A 22,741-nucleotide genomic window follows, 5' to 3' on the forward strand; every position below is an offset into this window, starting at 1 on the left:
CAGAACGAGGGACATAATAAAGATCACAGAAGAAATAAATAAAATTGAGAAGAATAAAACAATAGAAAAAAATCAATGAAACTAAAAGCTGGTTCTTTGAGAAAAATAAACAAAATAGATAAGCCCCTAGCCAGACTTATAAAAAGAAAAAGAGAATCTACACACATCAACAGAATCAGAAATGAGAAACGAAAAATCATGACAGACCCTACAGAAATAAAGAATTATTAGAGAATACTATGAAAATCTACATGCTAACAAGCTGGAAAACCCAGAAGAAAAGGACAACTTCCTAGAAAAATATAACCTTCCAATACTTACCAAGGAAGAAACAGAAAATATAAACAGACCAATTACCAGCAACAAAATTGAATCGGTAATCAAAAAACTACCAAAGAACAAAACCACGAGGCCAGATAGATTCACTGCTGAATTTTATCAGACATATAGAGAAGACATAATACCCATTCTCCTTAAAGTTTTCCAAAAACTAGAAGAGGAGGGAATGCTTCCAAACTCACTCCATGAAGCCAGCATCACTCTAATACAAAAACCAGGCAAAGACCCCACGAAAAAAGAAAATTACACACCAGTATCCCTGATGAACATAGATGCAAAAATACTCAACAAAATATTAGCAAACTGAATTCAAAAACACATCAAGAGGATCATATACCATGATCAAGTGGGATTCATCCCAGGGATGCAAGGATGGTACAACATTCGAAAATCCATCAACATCATCCACCACATCAACAAAAAGAAGGACAAAAACCATATATTCATCTCCATAGACACTGAAAAAGCATTAGACAAAATTCAACATCCATCCATGACAAAAACTCTCAACAAAAAATGGGTATAGAGGGCAAGTACTTCAACATAACTAAGGCCATATATGAAAAACCCACAGCCAACATCATACTGAACAGCGAGAAGCTGAAAGTTTTTCCTCTAAGATTGGGAACAAGACAGGGATACCCACTCTCCCCACCGTTATTGAACATAGTACTGGAGATCCTAGCCATGGCAATCAGACAAAACAAAGAAATACAAGGCATCCAGATGGGTAAAGAAGAAGTCAAACCGTCACTATTTGCAGATGACATGATATTGCAAATAAAAAGCCCTAAAGACTCCACTCCAAAACTACTAGAACTAATATTGGAATTCAGCAAAGTTGCAGGATACAAAATTAACACACAGAAGTCTGTTGCATTCCTATACACTAATGGTGAACTAGGAGAAAGAGAAATCAGGAAAACAATTCCATTCACACTTGCATCAAAAAGAATAAAATACCTAGGAATAAACCTAACCAAGGAAGTGAAAGACCTATACCTGAAAATTACAAGACACTCTTAAGAGAAATTAAAGAGGATACTAACAAATGGAAACTCATCTCATGCTCTTGGGTAGGAAGAACTAATATTGTCAAAATGGCCATCCTGCCTAAAGCAATCTACAGATGCAATGCAATCCCTATCAAAATACCAACAGCATTCTTCAATTAACTGGAACAAATAGTTTTAAAATTCATATGGAACCACACAAGACCCTGAATAGCCAAAGCAATCCTGAGAAGGAAGAATAAAGCTGGGCGGGGGGAACTTGCTTCCCAACTTCAAGCTCTACTACAAAGCCACGGTAATCAAGACAATTTGGTACTGGCACAAGAACAGACCCACAGACCAGTGGAACAGAACAGAGAGTCCAGAATATTAACCCAAACATATATGGTCCATTAATATATGATAAAGGAGCCATGGACATACAATGGGGGATAGACAGCCTCTTCAAAGCTGGTGTTGGCAAAACTGGACAGCTAACATGCAAGAGAATGAAACTGGATCATTGTCTAACCCCATACACAAAAGTAAATTCGAAATGGATCAAAGACCTGAATGTAAGTCATAAAACTATAAAACTCTTAGAAAAAAACATAGGCAAAAATCTCTTGGACATAAACATGAGCAACTTCTTCATGAACATATCTCCCCGGACAAGGGAAACAAAAGCAAAAATGAACAAAGTGGGACTATACCAAGCTGAAAAGCTTCTGTACAGCAAAGGACACCACCAATAGAACAAAAAGGCATCCTACAGTATGGGAGAATATATTCATAAATGACAGATCTGATAAAGGATTGACATCCAAAATATATAAAGAGCTCATGCACCTCAACCAACAAAAAGCAAATAATCCAATTAAAAAATGGGCAGAGGATCTGAATAGACACTTCTCCAAAGAAGAAATTCAGATGGCCAACAGACACATGAAAAGATGCTCCACATCGCTCGTCATCAGAGAAATGCAAATTAAAACCACAATGAGATATCACCTCACACCAGTTAGGATGGCCACCATCCAAAACACAAACAACAACAACAAATGTTGGCGAGCTTGTGGAGAAAGGGGAACCCTCCTACACTGCTGGTAGGAATGTAAAATAGTTCAACCATTGTGGAAAGCAGTATGGAGGTTCCTCAAAAAACTAAAAATAGAAATACCATTTGACCCAGGAATTCCACTCCTAGGAATTTACCCTAAGAATGCAGGAGCCCAGTTTGCAAAAGACATATGCACCCCTATGTTTATCACAGCGCTATTTACAATAGCCAAGAAATGAAAGCAACCTAAGTGTCCAACAGTAGATGAATGGATAAAGAAGATGTGGTACATATACACAATGGAATATTATTCAGCCATAAGAAGAAACAAATCCTACCATTTGCAACAACATGGATGGAGCTAGAGGCTATTATGCTCAGTGAAATAAGCCAGGCAGAAAAAGACAAGTACCAAATGATTTCACTCATCTGTGGAGAAGAACAAAGAAAAAAACCTGAAGGAACAAAACAGCAGCAGACTCACCGAACCCAAGAATGGACTAACAGTTACCAAAGGGAAAGGGACTGTGGAGGATGGGTGGGAAGGGAGGAATAAGGGGTAAAAAAAAAGGGGCATAACTATTAGCAGACATAATGTAGTGGGTGGTGCACAGGGAGGGCTGTGCAACACAGAGAAGACAAGTAGTGACTCTATAGCATCTTACTATGATGATGGACAGTGACTGTAATGGGGTATGTGGAGGGGACTTGGTGATGGGGGGAGTCTAGTAAACATAATGTTCCTCATGTAATTGTAGATTAATGATACCAAAAAAATTGTTTAAACTTGAAAAAAAAAAGTGACATTATGAAATTACATAAATGAAAACATTGCACAGTTTATATGAGGTTTAAAAGCAGGTACAGAACAGTGTATTTTGTGAGATCCAATGTCTATTAGAAAGTGAGATATATATTGAGTTACAAGATAACCAAATATATATTTTCCAAGTATATTTGGTCTTCATCCAGAGTTTGTGAAAACACTTCAGAGCCTTAAAAGACAAGAGGGTGTCTTGTCATGTTAATGAGAGACTTTTGGACCCTTGGCTGGAGGTTCATCAGTCAATGGCTAATAATTTAGTCAGTCAAGACTGTGCAATGAAGCCCTCACAAAAAACCCATCACACGCTGGGGGAACCAGAGTGCATTCATTTGACACTGAGCCAGGCCCCAAACTCCACGAGGACAGAAGCTCCTGTATTTGGGACCTTGTTCTATGTCTCTCTTCATCCGGTTGTTAACTTGTATCTTATACGGTATCCTTATTAAACTGGTAAACTGAAGTGTTTTCCTGAGTTCTGTGAGCACCTTTAGCAAATTACTCGAATCTAAGGGGGGAGGTCGTGGGAACCTCTAATCTGTAGCCAGTTGGCCAGGAGCACAGGTAACTGCCTGGGGCTTGTGACCAGCATCTGGAGTTGGGGGTGGAGGGAAATCTTGTAGGAGGGAGCCCTTAACCTGGGGAATCTGGTGCTGTCTCTGGGAAGATAGCATCTGAATTGAATTGAGTTCTCAACACCCTGTTGGTGTTCAAGAATTGCTTGGTGTTATGCGTGGGAAGACCACCCTCACACACACACACACACACACACACACACACACACACACTCTCTCTCTCTCTCTCTCTCTCTGTTGGAATAGGGTCTGAAAGGAGTGAACTGCTGTGTACAATAAAAACACAAAAGATACATATATACCTCTAGAAAGAAAAATAATACTGGTGCTTCTCAAATTTTAATATGCATACAGATCTGCACATTAACCACATCCAGGGATCTGGTTAAATGCCTCAGCAGTTTAGGAGCAGAGGGACCTGGAATTCTGCATTCCCCACAAGCTCCTACGTGAGGCTGGTGCTGCCGGTCCTCTGGTCCACACTCAGCAGCAAGGATATACACCAAGGTATTTACAGTGATGGCTCACGGGCAATAAGACTGTTTATTTTCATTTTCTTCTTCCTTTCACTTACATCTATTTTCTAATTAACTTGGTGTGGGTAAAACTGCAATATTTTCAGAATCTCTTGCCTGACCTATCAAGACGTGTTTACAAGGGGTGGGGGAAGAGGTGAGTGTGCACCAGGGCAGGAGAGGGTTTTGGCTTCCCAGCTGAAAAGGGACAGAAACAGGAGAGCAAGAGTGGTGGCCAGCAAGTGAGAGGCGAACGGAGTCAGGCCTCCAAATAAAGGTGTTCCCCGTGTCTGGTTTTGGCTTCATAGGTTTATTTGACCCAGTCTGGGAATATGCTTCCCCCCGGGGAGTTACACTTGGGTTAAAAAATGAAAATTGATGGGCATGTGTTATTTTACGTTATATAAAAGGAAAATAAACATATTTTAAAAAGAGAAAAACAGTGAAGCAAACGAAGATGTCACAGGAGATAAGAAAACTGTGAGGAGTCATCAATGTAAGATTCAAGCAAATGAGGAAACGCGCCTAAGGAGAGTGGAGGGGCAAGGCGAAGCAAAGGACATCTCCAGCGACAAGGTGTACAGGAATTTTGGGGCCACTGGACAAATGGAGGAAGGCAGAAATGTTGGAATCCAAGGTATAAAAAGGGACCTCTCTCATATGGGAAGAAAGTAAAAAGGAGACGTGAACTGCCCAGGCATAGGTGGGCCTGCCAGGTGGGTATGTGGCCCAGCTGGGTCCCCTCTACTTCAGGGACTGGAGGACTTAAGAGAAGGGCCTGTCCTGTCTGCTTCAGTTTGAAGATATTCTCTCTGAGGAGCAAGGAGTGAAATCTCGGCACAGCTAGAAAGCTAATAGAAACTTTTAGAAAGGCAGGTCATAGGTCATGTCTTAACCCATCACAGAGTTAATCAAAAGTCACCAACAGAAGTTGGCCAGGAGCCAGCCATCCAGATAAGGAGTCTGCCCTCTCCTGGACATAATGATGGTGACTTAGAGCAAAAGGAAGCCTCCGGATCTTCCAGGCTACTTCCAGGACCCCAGAATGGAGACACAGAACTTACAGAACAGTCAACAGACGTACGGGTATAGCACCTTCAGACATATATAGGATTTAATGATCTCTGGAAAAAAATATCACTGAATGCTTCCTAGCACAATGCCTGCAGCCTCCTCTTTCCTTCCACCCTTTATGGGGTTTTCCCCAGAATCCATTCTCTCTCTATGGAGCAATTCACTGAGAAACATAAAGCATTTTCTGGTAAAACCTACTTAGGAAGCTGTTTGACCAAAGCAGGTTTCAAGTCCTGGCTCATTTTATGAGGGGCCTGGCAGCTGAGAGGCCCCAGGAAGACCGGCAGGTGGCAGCTCTCCCTCCTGCTGCCTGGGACACTCCTCACCCTTCCTGCTCACTCTCTTTGCCACCAATGAGACTGTGTTCAAATAGGTTTCCTGCACCTGTGATACAACTCCACTGTGTCTGAAGCCTTCTTCCCTCTCTTAAATTATTCTTAAGCCATCCTCCATGATTTTACCTAAACCTCTCTGTTTTTAATATTTACAGTGTCTTAGGATAAGGTTCTTAGGCTTGTGGGACAATCACTACTGTTAGCCCTAAAACCATCTCTTCTAAAAGACGATACTCCATGTAGTTCCTTTATTCCAGGATTTGGTGAGCAGGCCTCAAATATCTTAAGTGCTTTGCCTGACTATTCAGCTTCCTTTTTCCACATTTAAGTTCTAGGCTTAACTCTGGTCAATTTTTGTGCACAGGCTACTCCATTCTCTGACCAGTTTCAAGGTGCTCTAGGGCTTGGTTCTGGTTTGAGTGAGGAGCGAGATTCACACTACAAAGTGAACAAAGGCATTCTTGTACACCACGCAGACCCTTCAAAGCACAGATACCTTCCTGAACACAACGGCACAAAGACCCTGAACCTGGTTGAGAAACTGGCTTGACTAAATAGTGATGTTTACAAAAGGACATATACTGCTCTCCAGAACGTTTTACATAGACCAATTCTTGAAAAACCTTAGGCCTACCTTTTAAGCAGTGACATGAAGAGAATTTTGACTACTTTTTAAGTTTTAAAAAGTCTAAAATATAACTTCCTCACCTTAATAAACTTGAGTGCACCTGTGATATTGTGATATAGTAAGCAAGTATCTATTTGGTACAATTGCATCTTAAAAACCCTTGGAATCCTGAGCAATGGAGGGAGGAGCATCTTTTGTTATTTATAACCAGTTCCTTTCAACCATACCTGAGTTTTCCCTGATGAGTGACTTAGGAGGCTGGGGACTGGTTGACAGACGGACCAACCATGTAACTAGATGGGTGGAACTGTCAGCTTCCCCCACAACCTCCAGTGACCAGGGATCAATGATTTGATTGATTAGTACTACGTGCTGGAGCCTCCATAAAACCCGACAATGGAGTTTGGAGGAATTGGGTTGGTGATCACAAAGGTGCCAGAGGCTGGTGTGCCCCAAGCTCTGAGCACCTGCCCCCATACGTTGTCCCATGTATCTTTTCCATTTGGCTCTTCCCAAGAGCATCCTTTATAGTAAACTGGTAACAGTAAGTAAAGTGCCTTCCTGAGAGTTCTGTGAGCTCTTCTAGCAAAGTATTGAACCCAAGGAGGGGTCATGGGAGCCCACTGTTATATGGCTGGCTGGTCAGAAGTATTGGAGGCCTGGACTCAAAACTGGTGTCTTGTGGGACTGAGCTGCTAACCTGTGGGGCCTACCACGAATTCTGGATAGTGGCAGAATTGCTTGGTGTGAGGGAAACCCCCATACATTTAATGTTAGAGGCTTTGTGAGTAAAAAGCAGTTCATAGTAACACAGGACACCATTTGGTGTGCGATGATGCAGGCCTTCATGATGAGTATTTGTGCTTAATTGGTTTTATGGCACCATGTGTCCGTAGGGATTACTAAAGAATATAGGGCTGTTTACTACTCAGTGGCTTCAGTTGCTACTTAAAAAAAAAAACCCCTCTTAATTCTGTGGGTTCCTCCCTCTTTATTCAGTATGACTCTAAATATATTTGCTTTTAGAAGTGCTTCCCTAGTCTGTCTCTTAGGTAACCTCTACTGTAACCTCTCGCTAGTTTGCAGTCAAGATAAATCAGATGACCAGTCACCAGTAATCCATGATGAGTATACCAGCACAGCTTTATGTCAGTTTTGTACTCAGTCCTGAATTTCTTTTGTTATTTAATTTTATTTATTTTTAAATTCATGCTTAAAAGAAAGTCCAATAATGAAACTTCCCAAAAGGAAAGCTTTATGAGCAAAGGAAATACCACTGAGGATATGAAATGTAAGCTATACCATTTGGGGAACAGAAAGTTGGGACTTTTACACATGTTAAATAAAATCATGTCTACTTTTGGTCTAGAAAACTTAGAATACAAGCTGTTGGCACATTCATCTGTAGAATGAGGAAGAGAGCTATCCTAAAACACAGTATTGGGTGTTATTGTCCACGTTACATCCTATATCCCAAGATGTCTTTCAATAATTTTGAGGGTGATTTCAATTTCTTAGATCTCAAAGTAAGAAAATGTCAGTGAAAGTGAACTTACATGGATCACAACTGCTTTTCTCAAAATAACTGAACTGGATGTTAAACACACCCTGCCCAGCGTCACCGCCGTTCTGCCCTCTGTAGTTCGGGGAGGGTGATATCAGCATGGAGCAGATGCCTCCCGACTCTGTCTCTAGCCCTGCGCCCCAGCCGTGACTGTACTGGAGGCCTCTAAACTTCCCATGTTCTCCTCTGTCCAATCTGTCCTCCCTGCAGGCAGACCAGATTTTCTTGATCAAACTGCTTTCCTGCTCTAAGACTTGCTAGTTCCCCAGTGTTTACTGATTAGAGTCTAAACTCTCAGGCTGGCCACCACAAACCCCCAGAGCACGGCCCCTCCCTCCCTGCCTCACACCTTCCACCTAATTTATTGTATTAACACTCCCCAGTCAGGGCTACTTAGGAATGTGTTTACCTCCTCTGCCAGACCAGCGCCCCAGAGGGCACTCTTTCCTTTCCCCATACTTCCTAGCACAGGAGCTGAGGAGACAGACACGCTGCTGCACACCCCGGCCCAGGGAACTCGAGACCTGTATACTCACGGTTTCCGCAGTTGAGACCTCCGAGGCCAAACGGACAACTGCAAGTCAATCAAGAAAAAGAGCAAGCATTAGCTTCAAATATTAAAATGAATAACTAGCAATTTAAGTAACTTCTAAATTACTTAGCAATACTAAGTAACTTCTAAATAGATTTGCAACAAAATTTATCAGAATAAATGAACCTGGAGCCTACCTCATACAAGTTTCATTTTCAAGCCTATATCCATCTTCACATGCTGAAAGAGAAAAGGAAAATCCATGAATGTGTCTATTGACCTCCCCTGGCCCAAACTGAGTTATTAAACACCAGTTGCCCTAAAAGTCCCAAAGAATATTCTAGAACTAGAAAGCTACCAATAGCTTTAGAATGATCTATAACCTGGCCTATATACTGCTGCCAGCTTGTCTTAATTTCATAAAAAATTTTTTCTTAACTTCTTAGTGGCTTTCAGCTTCCCATTTATAAAAAGAAAACAATAATAATAGTAGTAGTAGTAGTAGTAGTAATAATAATAATATCTACCATATAGTTTCTTGGAGGGATAAATAAAACAAGGCATGCAAATGGTTTAGCACAGCACTTGGCACATGGTAGCCACCAAATATATGTTTGTAGTTGTAATTATTATCCAACAAATGCAATTCTTCTTGGAATTCTCTGTGGCCCCTGTATAACAGAGAACTTCCATATACACAGAGACAAATGCCCCACCTTCTTTAATGTAAGTCAAACCTTTGATGTGTTGTTGGCCGCCTTCCATGAGGAAGTGGGAGTTGTGACATCCTCTGGGCCACAGTCCTGGTGGGCACCTCAGTTTTCATAAGAGAATGCTCAGCCGATAAGACTGTGCACAGGATTGTGGACACATCTAGATGAGCCCTAATCAGCACATCACCCAAGAACAGGACTTTGAACTCTCTGGCGGTGCTGCTCATGGACCACTGCTTCACTGCAGGGCCAGGGCCCAGCCATTCCCTGGGATCAGCAGTTCCTGAATTTATTTGATCACAGAACACTTTTGACTCTACAGTAATCTGACAGAACACCATGAGTTCTGATGCATGCTTGGATGCAAACAGACAATAAAAAATGGCCTCACAGACAAATTCACTGCTACAGGAAATAACAGAAACTTGATTCAGGATTAATGTACAATAAATACACTGCATTAAAGATCACAGATAAGAAAGGTACATAGCAGCAATCCCTGAACAGATAGCACACATGCTAATGGCGAGATGTGAATGCCAGCAGCATGCCTGTCTCAGACAGGTGTACACACTGTGGGCTGGGACAGATCTCAGAGACTTCCTGAATCCCCTGTATGGTTTTATGCATAATAGTAACTATGTAGATGTACTTGATATCGTTTTTCCTTCTATTTTTTAATGTTAGATGCTAAATAATTCTTGCATCTATTTTGTTATCACAGACTATCTTCTGTGGAACGGTTTGGAAAACACTGTTCTAAATAATCTGTAATTCTCCTACAGTGGATCATTAGAGCAGTGATCCTGAACAGTACTGTTTCGGCTCCACGGAATGGCATTTCCTGAGCTAAGCTCTCCCATATTGAGGGCTATTATAAGCAGCAGCCATGGGAAAAGTCCCCGGAGTGTTTACTGCAGGATGTCATGGACCACACTGCCACAATACCACTCAACAACCTCTTAATGAGGATGCCCCAGAGAAATTTCCCTTGGGCCTGAGGGCCTAGAAAGATGGGGATGCTCCGGAACAATTATATTTTATAGACCCTGGCTCTTTGCAAACCATATTTCTCTCTTTGCCTCAGTGCCTAGGAAGCTCAGAACATGAGTAAGTGGCCTAGCTTTAGCAAACATGCAGGACCTTATGGTATATCTTTCTGCATATTCATTTTCCTTCTAGCTTCAACAAAGTACTGAGTTTATTTCCTCTTCAACCTGATTTACCTTTCAAATTAAATCTTATTTTGTTACATGGTTCTTCAAATCCTTTTTGCAACACAGTGCTGCATAATCATACCCCATTTGGGGGTGGAGGGCAGCTACACAGGGGCTGCTGGCATCCCCAGTGACTCATCCCCACCCATCTCAGCCCTGAGGCAGGCTGATGTCACACCAGTCTTCTTTTCTGAGTGCTTCTTCCTGGAAATGTTTTTACATCAAAGCTACCCACTCCACCCTCATCTGCTGGGTGGGAGCCTTCCACCCTGTGGCTGTCATCCAGCCAGACATAATGTCCATCTGTTGTCCTGCCTGCAAGCTGAAGGGTTTGGGTGTTGTCACTCAGCTTAGGAAGTGGCCTGACTCCCTGATATGATGATATTTCTTGATTTCAAATGGGCTCACTTAGGCTGAGTGCTGTTGTGGACCCGATGCTGTTCTAGCAGCTCTGGGAGGGCAGCCATGTCATAAGGCACTTCGCTGCCCCTTAGAAGCCAGCTCCTCCTCTCCAGGCCCAAGAGGGACTGACAGACCCACGGAGCACTGAGGATGAAGTGAACATGGCAACAGCTAGCACGCACACACTCCCAAACTGGGCTTCTGCTATCCACGTGGGACACAAGCACATTCCTGCTCTGGCCTTTTTAACTGAGTAAGTGGTGGAGTCTTCAGAACTCTTGTTCCCTTGCAGGAAATGAAATCAAGACCAGCCAATCTTGTCCTATCATATTTGCTGCACTATCTTCCTTTGTTTATTCAGGGGAGCACATTTGATAAACCCACAATGCTGAGAATATTCTAGATGCAGGTCTGGCTCTCACAGCACATGCAGTCTAGTGCGAGAAAGAAACCTGCAAGCACTAGACTTCATCATGATAACTGGAATTCATCATGATGCCTGCATGGGGAAGGAAGCTAAGACACCTACGGGAAGGACACCTACTTTAATTTTATATGATGCTTTGAAAGTCTGGTAAGGATAGCATAAAGGTATTTTATGTGAGACACTGTGTGTGTGTGTGTCTACACAACAAACAGACTTGCTAACGTATAGCTGTGAATAGTACAGACACAGAAAACACATACCCACTTATCTCTATTCTCCATTTATACTGGGAACTGACCCTGGATTTGAGGTGTCCAAAAGGGGACTCATTTTAAATACCCCTGTGCGCCAGCACAAATGGCCAGAAGATGTCACTGCTAACCCGTCAGAACCCAGCCAATAGGGCCGTGGCCCCAGGAGCTCCGGAATCCATTCATCAGAGGCCTGATTGCCACAGCTGAAAATCTAACCAACAATATATTGCAGAAATGATGGTTTGTGGGGCCTTGGCAACAAGTCCAAGGGCTAACCAAGGTTTCCTTATGTTGTTTCTTGGGTCATTACTTGACAGACATAAGGTTGCTGGTGTCTGTATCACTGCATTTGGAAAATCTTTGACGGCTCTGCTTTTGCTAGTCTGTAAGCAGCACAATTATGAAATCACTGACTTGGACACAGAGGCCAGTGGTTAGGGCCAACTGGAGGCAAAGGTAGTAGGGCTGTTTTTAAGGTTGTCAGACACTCTGGAGGCACTATGCACTGGGGCCACCACCCCTCTGTACCTGTCCTTCTGCCCACCTTCCCTTCCCACCTGTTGGCTGGATAGCACCCCAGGACCTGGATTTTAGCAGAGGTCACCCTCCACATGAAGCGGGGCTCAATGTCCCAGTTTCCAAGGAACACTTTGCATGAAACCAGACAAGATGGAATTAGAAAGCTTCATCTCTTTGTATCAAAGTGGCAGACGGACACATGCGCTTAGAAAAGCTGAGACAGCCATGCATCCGTACTGCTGGTCAACAGAGGGCTGGCTCTCTCTTCAAAACCTACTGCCAGGCCTGTGGGCTGAGCTGAGGGCTCGTACTTTCAAAGCCCTTGATATATAAACCTAAGGGAGAGTGTCTGAAGCTCAGGATAAGAGCACTGCCATGAAATGTGATTGCATCCTCTCCTGATGGAACGTGACCTCAAATGGGAAATCCTGACTAAGTGGCATGTCGCCATTCCCCCATACACGATTTTTACTCAGATCCCAGTATATCTATCACCAGCAGGTGTGGCCTGAGCAGCAAAATGGTGCCATGCACATCTTAATGTGATGCAAAGCTTAAAGCTACATTCTGGCCTTTATATTGCTGGTTTTTTGGTGATTACAAATTGCAGCCGTCTTTTAGAAGTCAGGGTGCACAGTGCTCTAGACTTGAATTTTCTTTTCGAGCAGTATTCTTGCACTTCGTGAGCAGCCTTTACCTCACACTGAATGAATATAAGCCTCATCTAAAAGGTTTGCAGAATTTGGTTTCTGCCCTCAAACCCTTCATGAAATCTTTAAAACTAGAACTCATCAATTCAACAACACCCTGGGTAAGATACAAGAGCAAATGCTGATGGCTTACAACACACCTCCACATACACTGCCTTCTTTAATTCTGAGACTATCCAAGGAAGCACCCCTACACCCATTTCACAGGAGAGGAAGCCAAGGCTCAGCAAAGCAAAGGGATGGTGCGCGATCAGGGAGTCAGCCTCCAACTACATCTCCTGAGCCTCATCAGTACCTTGTCTACCGAGCCGCAGCTGCAGCTACAAGCTACGGACCTGACCTCATGCTTGCATTTCCATTTTTTAAAATTAGCAGAAAGAAGCTTTGGGAATTAGAACAGTAAGTTTTCTACCTTCCTCTAAGAAAAAAAGAGAGAGAGAGAGAGGCGGGGGGAGAGAGAGAGAGAGAGAGAGAGAGAGAGAGAGAGAGAGAGAGAGAGAGAGAGAGAGAGAGAGAGAGAGAGAGAGAGAAGCAATGTTACCACAGGCATCCCATCCTCTTTACTCCTCCTTTGAATTTGATGGGCTAGATCAGTGTGCACAGAGATAGGCTGTTACTCCAGGGAGACAACGCATTCAATCCCACTAAGAGCAAAGGAACAAGAACCGGTGAGCCCCAGTTTAGAGCAGTCACAAGGAGGACAGAGAGAGGGCCCTGGGCAGACAAAGGCCAGGCCTGGGTCGGGCTGCAGAACCCGGAGAACATGCCAGTACCTCGGCAGGAGTGATCCATCTTGTTGAACTGAAAGTAGCCTGACTTGCACTGGCACAGTGCCACGCCATCCAGGTCAGTGCAGATGGACGTTTCTTTGTCACATTCCGGAGTCTTCCGCTTACACAAGCTGCCCGCTGGAATGGCAAAGCAAGACGGTGAAACAAAACAAAGCCTTCTCCACTTCAAACCTTGAGATGCATGAACTGTCTATTTAAAGAGACTTTGAGAACAGTTTGCAGAAACGTCTGCATATGCACCCCTGCTTTCGGAGGCCCCCTTCTGCCCTTCCTTCATGTCAGCCCCCAGGCCTATCCTCTACATGTTTACACAGCATGACATGGGATGGAGAAACCAGACCGGGGAGAAACAGGGTGCTGTCCCTAACTCCAGCGTCCACTGTCAACAGCCCTTGCTGGCATGCTGTCTTTGTATCTTCATGCTGTCGAGTTGTGGGGCGGAATCAGCCCAAACCCAGGAAACACATCCGTGCTCTTCCCAAGAAGCCGAGGGACATGTCTGGTCAGCCTGAAGGGACGCAGCATGCTCCTGCACCCAGGTAGTTTGCTGCCTGACAGGCTTTTTCCAAGGGGAGCTGTGGAAGGCCACCTGCCCCTGCTGGGCTCCATGTAATCACATTACCTGTCTGTCTCCCCACCACATGGATGGCTCCTTGGGGCTTATTTGTTTCTGGGTCTTTGCACCTCGCACAGAGACTGGTCCCCACACAGTGCTCAATACATACGTGCTGATGGTGCTGTCAGTCACCAGCCATTGCCAAGGGAGACAGGAGGGCAGAAGGAAGTGCAGCTTTCAGGCTTACTGCCTCCTCACTTTAGTGCCTTATTTTGGGCATGTGTACCTACCTGCTGGGTCTAGCCCTTGGCATATGAGCCACGTTTATTTCAGGGATGACAAGGAACCATTTTGTATTATAAAAAAGCATTTATTGTTGGGCATATGGCCCTCTCCGAAGCTGTACACAGCAGACACAATGAGGGGACATTTTACCATCTAGAAAGCCCCACAGAAGGATACATGGAAATAGGGTACACAAACAGTAGAACAAAACCATAAAGCCAACTGCATGGTGAATAATACCTATTTACGCCTAGGTACAAGGCAAGGTAAGACTGACATTACTGCTGTTGGGAGGCGAGAGCGAGCTCAGGGTGGGGAGGGAACCATGGGAGGGCAGTGCATAGTATCGAGCACATAGGCACAGTCTCTCCTCTCCCACCTTAAGGAAGACACCACCCTATTCAGAAACCAGGTACCAGCTCCCGACACAGCAAAGCTGCCCCCACCCAGGTAGGCTCTGGTGATGCAGGCTGACACCCAGAGAGTTATCGGGTACGCTGATACCCTCTTCTGAGTCCTGAGAGCCTAGGGCCTAACGGATGGCCTGGCCACGAGGAGGTAAGTTTAGGACACAACTTTAGTTCTCAATGCCGAATTTCCTGTCTTTATCAGTGGAAGCTGGCGTGCTAAATCAGAACCCTATTTGTGTATGTGATAGAGTTTCCTTTGTTTATTGTGAAACGTTTGTATTTGCAGGAGAAAAATAAAAAATGGAAAATCTCACCAAGCGAACACTGCAAAGCTGGCACCAGGAGGTACGAAACCTCATCTAAACATCTGGAAGGCTCTGCCAGTCCTCCAGTTTTAAAATAAAGAAATACCTCCAGGGAAAAGGGCTGCCCAGGCTGGCCCTAGCCTTGTCCAGTGGCCAGCCTGAGTCGTCTGGCCTGATTAGATATTTTCTAGGAGCCAATGTCACATTTCCTCCCACCCTGCCCATTAATCCAGCCTGCCGGCAAAGACTACTCGCCCTGCTGAAGTGACCGTTCCCAGCACAGCAGCAGATCCCCGTGGAGGCAAGGAAAGTTGGCCCAGACTCTGCCACAGAGGAGTTGCTATCCTGAAAATTCTTAAGGAACATGCTGTCATAAATCCACCAAGTGCAACCACATATAACCCCATTTTCACTTTAAGCCGGGCCATGGGATTTTTCTGCTTCCATGATTCCCATGGTCTTTCCTGGGCATAACATCCGCCCGATGGACAATGAGAACTTCTGTAAATCTAAGGCTGAGGCAGTTCCAAAGACTCTAAAGTTCTGGACACATAAAACCTGCAGTTCTTTGAAAGGCAAGGAAGAGATATACTTTGTGAATTGCAGGGTGAGAACCTGACTTTTTAATAGCACTGTCCAGACTAGCCCCATGCTGCCCATGTGTTGGAAACATCCAGATATCAGCTCCAGCTCATCAAGCCTGACTCTCTAGCATGCAAAAAGGTGAGGGGCAGACCAAGCTGGGTGTGCTGGCAAAACCTGGGGAAGACGTGGGAGGAAACCAGATATGAGCCTGTTTTCAGCTGGGAGGCATGACTGTCTGTTCTGAGAGCTTTGAAAGGAGAGGCAATGAATGGGGACCAGCAGGTGCAGGGACAGGGGTGTATGCAAAATCTCTCTACCTTCCTCTCGGTTTTGCTATAAACCTAACACTGCTCTAAAACAAATAAAGTCTTTTTTAAAAAAAGAATGGGACTTCAAGCAAGGAAGCAAGGAAGACAGGAGCTTGCCCATAAGCCACAACCAAGTAGTTGGAAGAATGGGGGTCAGAGAGTCGGCCAGGCTGCTATGAACAGGATCTCACAAATCCAAATACCTGGCCCTTTGATGTGCAGGGCATGACATGTATTTAGTGGGGATAGGAAAGTAACCTGTATGACCCTGACCACATAGGACACACTCCCTAAGTATTTAGGGAATTGAAAGGTCCCTCTCCTACTCACTGGGGAGGAAAAAATTCCTTTGAATCACTGACAAGGGAAACAAAGTAAAACCAAAGAGCTCTTGCCTCAGAGACTGGAGCACAGTATAACGGGCATGAACTTTTTAGCTAATTTCCCATTGATGCTGAATAATAGCAACTTCAATTCCAGAAAGTTTAGTTGTTTTTTTTTTTCTTTAAGTGGACACCTAGCCCTGAAACGCTTCAAAGTTGCAGCATTCATCCCAGAGTGAAAGGTTAACTGCTGGCTCCCAGCCTGCAGCACAGACGCCCACGGAGAGAGCCCTCTGGACCAGCACACACAAAGCCCTGCGCCCCCAGGACTGTCCTGCATCTGTCAGCAGATAGAGCACCAAACCTGTGACCTACAGCTTACGTCCAGCATCTGGACCCAAGATGGGGAGGTTCATGTGATTCTACCTCTTGTGTGAGTCCTGACTCCAACATGAAATGAGCTAGCCAGAGCCCACTTTGATCACTTATGAGACAGCGCAGGGACCAGCCCCCCGTGCAAGGAAGCACTTTTGATTCCAGCAAAGTTTTCCCATTCTAGAAGTGGTACTCCCTTCCAAGACCCAGCTTTGCCTGCTCAACTTGTAGTTTCCGATCCCTTTCTTCATCTGCTTCACACTAGACACATGGTAGATGCTTGTGACAAGACAGATAAAGCAAGAGCACAAAAAGGGAAATCGTGAACGGTACCCTGAGCAGTGTGACCTACATCGTTCTGGTCTTGCTTCTGTGCACTGATAATTTGCAAACAGCAAACAAAGACAGGTAACACTGCATATGCTCTTTCACTTGACAGTGTATCACCATGAAGGTCTGGGCTACTGATAAGCATGTAACTGTGTGTGTGACATTCTGTCTCCCCAGAGGGAGCAGGAACTTCTCAAAGGGAAGAGGAGTGATTTCTGCTTCCTTTCAGCTCCTGTACCCCTTCCTATACCAAGGATGTATAGAAGAAGTAGAAGGGGCCACATGCCAAGGACCAGGTGACTTCAAGGCTGTGTGTGAGCACACACACACACACATAGGTGCACACACAGGAAGGACTTTGGGATAACACCCATTTCCAAGATAGTCTAGCTCTGAGGTGAGCCTTTCTGGACCTGAGCTCCAAATGCCTTACATTTCCATCCAAGGTCTGTACCTAACTGCGTAAGCAGGGTCCTCCCAGAGGCCATTCTCTTACCTCTAAAGATCCGCCTCTGAGATCCCAAGAGCTGGCAGACCTCAGCAGAGGACCTGCAGGAGTTGACACATTTCTGTATCCCGTCAGCCAGGTCAAACAGTGTCACGTTGGAAGCCAAGGAAAAAGTGGTTTGCAGTGACAGGACCACCGTGCTAGACTCCCTATGGGCAAAGTGTGGAGGTTTTTAACTGTCCAATGATGACATGTGGACCCCAGGGCTTTTGAAAAATGAGTGCCATCTCCATTCTCCAGTGAGGGAATGGGAGGACATGAAGGTCCAGTGACCTTGGCCCTGGGTCACCCTGTGGCTTGGTCAAAACAGGCCCAGTTCAGCTGCTGTCACCCACATTAAAGTGTCCTCCCCTTTCCTACAGACTGGTTCACAGGCAAGTTACTCACCTAGATGCTTGAACTGTAGATCGGGTATAACCAGGTAACATTGAAAAACACATATTTAACTGAAAGGAAGAACAGGTTTGTTGTTAACTGGGAGTTAGACAAAAGCCTTAGACCTAGAAACAATTTTACATTTTCAGGATAAAAGGCATTTTCCAGCCATCAAGTTATCAGCAGGTGGCTTTCCAGAGGAGTGGTGTCCTTTCTTTGTTCCCTTCTTGAATGCCTTTCTGCTCTTATTCTGTTGTTCCATGAGTACAAAGAGAGAGAGGCAGATAGTAAATCAGTGGGGAAAATCTTGGCAGGAAATGATTTTCAGAACAGCACCCTTGGATGCAAAACATCTTCAAAGGAGCAGCTCTCTTCTAAGACCCAGGGTTTCAAAAAACTCAGAGGGAACTGTTTATTTGGACTTTGCACAGTGAGCGAGCCTCCTTGAAAAGGCTGGGTTCCTTTCAGTTAACCCAAGCCTGGCAGGCCCTACACAGCCCCCTGATAATCTACAAGGAGGTGACCTAACTCAAAGATAGGTCCTCTTCAAAAAGGCTCTCCATGGGAAATTACATTATGTGGATCAAGAGCCCTTTTGTTGAGAGCAAATTAAGAGGGACTCTCCCTGTGTTTGCCTTGTGCCCTGGGAGACAGCAGAAAATCCCTCTGGGGCATAAAGTACCATGTCTGCTTCCCCACTGCTCCCCACAGGAGGGGCTGGGGACTCACTTATGCAGCAGAGGGTCTCAATACCTTGACCAATGCAGACACACCAGTTTTCAATCCCTGTGTGGCAGACATATCTCACTTTTCAGAAGCTATATTCACACATGGGATGTTATCAAACCCTCTGTGGCTTTGTATGACACTGCTTGATAGGCAATGATTTGTTATTAGTATAATAATATACTTAAAAAAACAAAATATTTTAAATAAAAAAGACTTTTTCCCCAGGTAAAAACAGAAATGGCACATTTCAGAACAGAATCATGGGAAAGGCCACTTGAATGGCTTCTGTAGTTATTGCCTACTTCTAGGGGTAGGGGAGATGTCACATCACTAATAAATTATACGTTAGTTCTGGGTGAAAACAAACAAGTCAGGTAAGTCACTGGGCACAGGGAAGGAGCACACGTCTGCATGGGGTTCTGAGCCACTCTACTTCCTTAGAAGGAAGCATTGATCGACAGCACAACTGAGAGAGAGCTGTGGTGCAGAGACAAGAACACCAGATATGGGGTTACTGGACAAAAAAACACTCTGCATGAAGAATTTAACCTTGCACAAAAGGAGGTCTGGCTAGGGATCCTGGAAGGTAATCCTTTGTTTAGAATGTCCTGCCTTTGTTTACCTGGAGGCGCTGGGCCACTCCAGATAGACAGTCTAACAATGTGCTTTGTGGTGGGGGCTCTGGGTTACATGGCATCAGCTTGACCTCCAGAGGGGCTGGAGACTGAGGTCAGCAATGTGGGCAGTTCACCACAATCGCATGGTGGCTATAGATACCAAGACTCAGTGAGCTTCCTGGGTTGACAACACTCGATGAAAATTATACGCATCATTGCCCAGAGGAGTTAGCACTGTCTATGACTCCACAGAGAAAGGACAACTGGAAATACCAAATCTGGAATTGCCCTGGACTCTGCCCAATGCGTCTCTTCCCTTGGCTGACTATAACCTGGATATTTTCACTGTAATAAACCATAACTGAGTGTAACAGTTTTCAGCAATATCTGTGAGTCCTTCTCGAAAATCATCAAATCTGAGGATGGTCTTGGGGAACCCCAAACTTGCAATTGATGTCAGAAGTAAGGGTGGTCTAGTGGATTGTTCCCTAACTCTGCACCTGCTCTGTGTGAACTCAGTGTCATTAACTTCCCAGTTATACACTGTAAGTGTTGGCAATACCTCTTACAGGAGAGGCATCTGGGAAAGTGCCTGTGACAGTAGATGCTCACTAGATACAGAAATGGAATTGGAATCTAAAGTTCACATAAATAAAATCCATCCTCCTAGAAAATCCTATACATTTTGGCTAATATGTAACTCTTACTCACATGAAATAAGTAAAACTGAAATCAGAAATCAGTTAATATCTATAACTTATTTTAATGGCAAACTTCAATTTTCTGAACACTAAATCTTAGACTCAGATAACAGTTGAGAGGCAAAATTTACTCTCTGAGCTTCATTTTCTTCTCTTCTTTTCTTTCCACTTTTCTTTCTTTGTTTCCTGACAAAGAGAGAGAGAGACAAACAAATGCTCCTAGATAATCAATCTATGTAGTGAATCCTCAGCCCTGGATGGTCAGGATTAACTGTTAGGCCTCTGGCATTCCCTTGAGGAGAAGAGCATCTTTCTCCCCAAGTTCCAAAACACAGACAAACCAGTGGCACAGCATGTCAACAGCAGGTGGGATAGGAGGATTTTCTGGGTCTTTATTTTACCCAAACAGCTCTTCCTGGTGCATGTCATCTAAATGTCTGTGACTAAGAGTCTGCACATGGACAAGAACCCACGAGGTGCTGATCAAGGCTGCACCTCGTGGGTTCTTGTCCATGTGCAGACTCTTAAGGCTGCACAGGAGGACACACCAAAGGAACACTTCTACTGGGTGCCACTAGTTTCCAGCTCCTCTCTTCTATTTCCAAGAGGCCTTTTATTTTACCATGAAGCTTCACTTCCAGATATAATGAGATGCACAGCCCAAGAGATACTGCTGATCCCCAGGAGTTTCCCAATTCTACATGAAGTCGGAAGGACTGGAAGGAAGATGCCTTTCAGGAAACTTACTGTTTTGGTGATCTCATTTTCAACTTCGTGTAGGTCTGAATGTTTTTCCACTGTGGTGTTAAGAAATGTTTTCTTTAATTTAAACTCTGTCACGAAGGTTCTAACTGAAAATGAAAACATATCCTGTTAGACCACAGAACTTACCCAAGGTTGAGGTCGATAGATGCAAGGCTGTGTACTTGCAAATCTCCAGTGCAATCCAATTCACTCCACCTCGCAGGACAATCTCAGAGCACTTCTGGAGGGTGGAGACCACCTCTCCCTCTTTTAGATTCCTCTCTAGGAAAGTGAGCAGCTACTGAACTGAGTTGACGGCTCAGACTGGAGGAAACCTTTGGGTGAGAGGCTCCAAGGAGCCTTCTTCACATCTTTCTAATGGCCTCCTACATAATAGATTCTCAATAAAGCTATGACAAGGGAGAAAGATAGCTGGCCTAAGTAACATAGTCCAGGGAGGAGAAGAGGGAGATGTGGGGCTAGGCATAAAAAATTCTCGTTAGGCCCCATCCCATGCAGCTTCAGAGAGAGGAAAGCTCCTTGCTCACTAGGTCTTTGGCCAAGTTGGTAAGTCCTCAGCTTCAAGGATGTGCTTGGGTTTCCTCTTCTCATCACTCACCTCCACTAGCCCCCATTCCTCATGCTCCAGCAAATGCCTGTTTCATCACTGATAAAAGGGCCTCTAGAAGTCAGGTAACTTCCCAAGGTCATCCAGCTCCCAAGAGCAAATTTAACATTTAAGATTGTCACGTGTGCTTCTGTCCTCAGCGCCCTGAGGAATCTGATACTCTAAGGACAACCCAGCGGCTACAGAAGAAGGTGCCAAACATCTGCAGTGGGCCCACACTCTGCCAGATTCCATGATTATAAGCCACATAATGACAATGGCCCATATTCAAGATATTGCTGGGTTCAGATGTGAAAGAAAGTAGCCCCAACTTCAAGGCCTATTTCACTCATAAAATCAACATCAATTTGTGCTGATTGCGCCTGAGGGGAATGAAACTTACAAACAGGCAGGCAACCAAAAGTTAGGATAGCCTACTTTATATCCGGCTCTTATCTTCCTTCCTAATAAATTCTTATCTTTCCCCTTTGGACTGGAAAAATATAACCCAAGACACAGAAATCCATGAAACTGCTCTTTCACAGAAGGTTTGTCTGCTGAATTAAGAAGGCCCAAGATGAGCCAGGGAAAACATTTAACATCTTATACTTACTGTCTAAAGCCCTTAATCCTTATTTAACATCTTTTTGCTTCTTCTACAGTTCAGTGAAGCCAGCTGCTTAGGACTCTTTCTGAGCAGCAGGGAGCTCTTTGAAAACATTCTTGGCCAAATGAAAGCATTTCAGCACGCTCTAATTTGCATGTTCCGCTGATGTTTATGAACAATGAAGTTAAATGACTTGAAAAGGGAAAAATGATTATGAACACAACAGAACCGCTCTCCTCCCCCAAGAGTTGTGCCTGTGGAACACTCTGCACACACGCTTGCAGAGCGGCCAGCCCGCTCCTCCATTTTCTCATCTCAAGGGCCCAGGCTCACACCTCAGTTCTCTGTACAGATAAGTGCATGTTGCAAACAAGATCTCTTCTGAGCCCTGACAGAAGACGTGGCCTCTACTTTCAGTGTGAACATGAACATAGCATCTCACGGTGTCCCCCAGTCCCTGCACCCTTATTAACATCTGCAGTAACATCACCTGGCTTTAAGGCAACTTTTTACTTCCAGTGTGGACTGCTGATTTACATAGGTCATCTAAATGATTTTTTTTTAAAGAAGATCCATAACTATTACTCTGTATTCATAGTTTACTGTTTTCGTTGCTTACAATTCTGGTACAAGAGGTTGGAGACCAATGTCAAATGAGATTTCCCATCTGGAGAACTCTGCCACTTTCAGAGCTTGCTCAGATGCACTATTTTATTTGATTGTCACAATAACCCTGAGTGGGAAGCAGAGCAGGGGGCAATCTGATCATACAGATAAGCAAACTGAGGCTCAGGGGTCATGTGCCATAGGTGGTGTCCCTGGAGCTGGAAGCCAGGCTTTCGAGTTCCCCAACTTGTGTACTTAACTCACTGCTTCAAAATGAAATCACTTCTGTCTCCTCCATTC

General features: G+C 44.4%; 1 protein-coding gene across 2 annotated transcripts in view; it reads right to left on the reverse strand.

Annotated features, from left to right (window-relative positions):
* Window positions 1–22,741, reverse strand: part of HEG1 (heart development protein with EGF like domains 1) — a 90,841-nt gene that overhangs the window by 19,856 nt on the left and 48,244 nt on the right. For both annotated transcript variants that reach the window (XM_036905168.2, XM_036905158.2), the window contains exons 10-15: window positions 20,625–20,728; window positions 17,843–17,901; window positions 17,444–17,604; window positions 13,453–13,587; window positions 8,635–8,677; window positions 8,442–8,479 (exon numbers count right to left, since the gene is read on the reverse strand). In XM_036905168.2, the coding sequence (XP_036761063.2) occupies window positions 8,442–8,479; window positions 8,635–8,677; window positions 13,453–13,587; window positions 17,444–17,604; window positions 17,843–17,901; window positions 20,625–20,728 (540 nt within the window). The remainder of the gene's footprint in view (window positions 1–8,441; window positions 8,480–8,634; window positions 8,678–13,452; window positions 13,588–17,443; window positions 17,605–17,842; window positions 17,902–20,624; window positions 20,729–22,741) is intronic.

Source organism: Manis pentadactyla, chromosome 1, assembly GCF_030020395.1.
Source record: "Manis pentadactyla isolate mManPen7 chromosome 1, mManPen7.hap1, whole genome shotgun sequence".
NCBI lineage: Eukaryota > Metazoa > Chordata > Mammalia > Pholidota > Manidae > Manis > Manis pentadactyla.